Raw genomic sequence first — 3,950 nt, forward strand, 5'->3', positions numbered from 1 at the left:
TATAGGCTATTAAATGGTTGGTTAGTTGCGTTCTCGATATCCCGATAATACACACGGTGACTTTGTAAATAAAAAATAATAAATTTGTGTTATAGGAATATCGAGCACGCAGTTAACCAGTCATTTAATGCCAGTCATTTAATGCCATATGACAAGCTGGTTAGCTCTTGCCCTGCCTTAGTACCACTAGTACCTCAGTACCACTAATTTCTTGTTTGTTATAATATTTTTGAGGCAGACAACCTGTTGGTGGGGCTCCAGATGGACGAGGGTCCAGTGCCCCAGGCCATTGGAGGTTGATGTGCCGACTCAAGGCACTATCTCAATGCTACTAATTTATTTTAACACCAGCATAATCAGATTTTCGAATCTGATTATTTCCAAAAAATCTGATTATTTCCAAACTAATAGCTCTTAAATCTTCGAATATGAAGAGGTTGATAAAAAAAAAAAGGATTTCCAAACTAATAGCTCTTAAATATTCGAATATGAAAAAGTTGATAAAAACAGAGTACGAGATAAACCAGAGAATAGCATCGCATAATGCCAAAGCGTTTGGTGCGCGGAAGACAATGATTCCAAAAGTTGAATGCACATCTTCTAAATGAAGCCTTAGGCTATTATTTTATTCCAATATTAGAGAGAAAATAATAATGTGTACGAACCCGATTGTAAGTTGAGCCCCCTTTTCAAGAGAATCTGATTTGTCTAAATGTTGGGCGCTTAATCTCACTGGTATATAAGAAGGTTCATAGGCCAGTCTCCTTGAAATATCCGTGACAAGAAGCTAGAGCGTTTAAGGTTCCGGCAAGGTTAGCCGGAAGTATAATATAATGGCTTCTTTGCAGCGAATTGAGAAACTCAAACCCTATCTTTCTCAGATTATAGTACAGGTAGCTTCTGCAGGCGTGTACATTATGGTGAGAATTGCCTTAGGAGATGGCATGAATCACTTTGTTTTTGTGACATACAGACAGATTTTTGCAACAATTACTATTGCTCCTGTGGCTTATTTTTCAGAAAGGTTTACACTCATTCTGATCTTTTTGTTTAGGTCTTAAAAGAATTATTTTCAATTTGTGAATGAACAGTATCATGAAACTAACTAGCTGTAGACATAGAGAGAGACGCTGAAAGAGAGCATTACCTAATTTGTCATCCCGTTTTGCAGAAAGCAAAGACCACCTTTGACATGGCCTGTTTTTTTTCAAATTTTCTTGCTTGGAAGTGGGTAGGTATTGGCTAGACATTATATTTTCTCTAATATTATTGAACGAACGTGTTCAATTTTTTTTTCTAGGCTTCACCTATAAGTCTTTCTTATAAGAGAATACCAGCAATATGAAAGCAAGTTCTAGTTCTAGAGACTTATAAGAGAATACCAGAAAGCAAGAGAATACCAGAAAGCAAGTTCTACTGACTCTAGTTTCTGGAAATTTGGTATTTGAAATCGATTGGAAATTTGGTATTTGAAATCGATTTACCAATAGTGTTAGTGTCGGCAGTGTTACAATGCATTAATATAAAATCATTTTTTATCGATTTTCTGTTACAGAATCGCGATCACTCATAATTGCTACATTCCAGGATTGCACTACACTTCTTCCACGTTTACTGCAGCAGCATTTAATCTTGTTCCCGTTTTAACTTTTGTAATAGCCACACTTCGAAGGTAGAAGTTGTTACGTTGATGTTACTATGCCAGATGAACTAAGTTTCGGAAATTGCAGTGCATCTGAAGCTGTCAAATTCCTTTCTGTTTATCAAATGAATTCTGCAGATCTTTAATTTACAATACTGCATGTCAGGGGATTACCATTGGGCATGATGCTAATTCAACTTGCCTGTTTTGCTAGACAGGAGAAAGTGAATCTCAGAAGTTTAAGAGGACAAGCAAAAGTTATGGGCACAGTTATAAGCGTTACTGGTGCAATGGTCATGACCTTATACAGGGGACCCGAACTTCATTTTTTATCGCCTGGTGGGGAAAGCCATCATATCACTTACAAATCTAAGCCTAATATTGTACTAGGCTCCATCCTGGTTTTTGTGGCCGTTGTGGTTTGGTCTGCCTATATTGCTTTTCAGGTCATCTTTAAAACCTTTACTTACCATTTCAGTTTTATCTACCTATTCCATTGATATTATCCTGCTTATAATTCTTTGACTGTCAATGGTATGATTGGTGAAATTCAACACAGGCACCTGTGCTGAAGAGGTACCCGGCTCAGCTATCATTAACAACACTCCTGAATGTTATTAGTGCAGTAGAATCAGCTCTACTTGGTATTATCTTCGCGAGTAAGAAGTCGAATGTATGGTCTATAGGATGGAATATTGATCTTCTTAGTATTGTATATACGGTAAGCATCATGATACTTATATCCTCTTAATATAAGTCATGAAGTTTTTTCTCTCTGAAAAAAGAGCATCATGATACTCAACACAAATTGTTTGTTGGAATGAAAAGTTCTCGCGAATTAACAGATTAAATATAGCAGCAAAACATTAATTAGAACAATCCTTAGTAGATAGTTTGATTGATAAATACATTCAATGTTTCAGGGCATGGTAGGTTCTTCAGTGGTATTTTTTTTTATAGCTTGGGGTATAAGCAAGAGAGGGCCTGTGTTCGTGGCAATATTCAACCCACTAGCCACGATTTGCACTGCAATCATGGAGCTTATCATTATTCATGTGAATCTCCATTTGGGAAGGTAAGCAACAATACAATTTCGATAATTTCCATTTGTATTTATCATGCAGCGATTGAAATATTTCTCAAAAATTGCGTATTTGACCTCATCCCTGCACATGACCGCTTTTGATTTTGTAAAGATTCGAAACAGTGTGTATCCTGTTGATGTTGACGCTGAAAATGTGTAGTGCGGTGAACGCAATTCTGATCTAGTGATATTGATGCTGAATACTTGTAGGGTAGTGGGCGCAATTTTGATTATTCTGGGACTTTATACGACGCTCTGGGGCAAAGCAAAGGACGTGAAAGCCCCATGTGATGGCGAAGAGTCTAACAGTAATATTTCGACAGGAATACGAAAATAGCATCGCAAAGATGAAGTGGATTCATTAAATATTTATGTTAACGTTTCCTTATTAATGGTTAATGTATATATCTCAAGAGTGTATTTGAATATATCTTAAGAGTGTATTGGAGGAAATGGTTTCTTTATGGACGCAGTTCAATTGGGAATCTGGCTGAAGTGTTTTAATTATGGAGGCAGAATATTATTTAAAACAGGTTCAAAACTCATAGATTAAGAGCAAAACAAGAACTATATAACCTTTTTCTAGTTAATGATTCATATAAAGAGCTTATTTCCAGAAAGAATTGTATTTTTTTTATGATTTAAATCCTATATAATATGCTTACTTTCTATTTATTATTATTTAAGATTATTTGTTCATCATGTTTATTTATTGTAATCGTTATTTAAGATTATTTGTTCGTTCATCATGTTTATTTAGTGTAATCGTTATTTAAGATTATTTGTTCGTCATGTTTATTTATTGTAATGGTCTCATGTAAGTATGTAAACAATGTAAACAATTTTAATGATCATTAGAATTAAAAAAAGTAAAAAATAAAATAAAAGTGATACCTTAGTATCTAGATGATTGTAAACATTTAATTGTTGGCTCAATTAATAATAAAATGTTAAAGTAGTAAAAATAATAAAATTTAATTTGTTATATTTTGATTTTGTTTTGAACTTGTGAATAGGCTTTGTTACAATACCATGGGCCAATATGAGTACTTATCAATACCACATGCCCAGAAACTATAACTTTTTTCACAACCAAAATATTTTATAACAATAAAAGACTCTTAACCATAGATGTTCATCCCCACTTTACCATGGATATTATTAATTTATAAAAAATAGACTTTGTTACAATACCATGGGCCAATACCATGGCTTATCGATACT

The 3,950-nt window shown here is 34.4% G+C and overlaps 1 protein-coding gene across 2 annotated transcripts; it reads left to right on the forward strand.

The window, feature by feature from the left end:
* Positions 1-762: 762 nt before the first annotated feature.
* LOC149201853 (WAT1-related protein At1g21890-like) lies at positions 763-3,087 on the forward strand. 2 transcript variants are annotated; one of them, XM_089399840.1, is made up of 7 exons: positions 763-1,024; positions 1,172-1,231; positions 1,556-1,672; positions 1,857-2,088; positions 2,202-2,363; positions 2,566-2,717; positions 2,937-3,087. In XM_089399840.1, the coding sequence occupies exons 1-7, from the start codon at positions 834-836 to the stop codon at positions 3,061-3,063; spliced, it is 1,041 nt and encodes a 346-aa protein (XP_089255966.1). In that variant the 5' UTR covers positions 763-833; the 3' UTR covers positions 3,064-3,087. The 2 variants fall into 2 exon arrangements, with proteins under 2 accessions (XP_089255966.1, XP_089255967.1); XM_089399841.1 differs by lacking the exon at positions 1,172-1,231.
* The last annotated feature ends 863 nt before the right edge of the window (positions 3,088-3,950 follow it).

Source organism: Pinus tabuliformis, chromosome 2_1, assembly GCF_031772625.1.
Source record: "Pinus tabuliformis cultivar Carrire ecotype Pingquan chromosome 2_1, CPIR1, whole genome shotgun sequence".
Classification (NCBI taxonomy): domain Eukaryota; kingdom Viridiplantae; phylum Streptophyta; class Pinopsida; order Pinales; family Pinaceae; genus Pinus; species Pinus tabuliformis.

Excerpts from the sequence above, each read along its gene's own strand:
- LOC149201853 (XM_089399840.1), top strand. The coding sequence starts at position 834 with ATGGCTTCTTTGCAGCGAATTGAGAAACTCAAACCCTATCTTTCTCAG. Across the intron at positions 1,025-1,171 it reads GTGGCTTATTTTTCAGAAAG|AAAGCAAAGACCACCTTTGA; the intron begins GTTTACACTCAT and ends CCCGTTTTGCAG. Across the intron at positions 1,232-1,555 it reads ATTTTCTTGCTTGGAAGTGG|AATCGCGATCACTCATAATT; the intron begins GTAGGTATTGGC and ends TTTCTGTTACAG.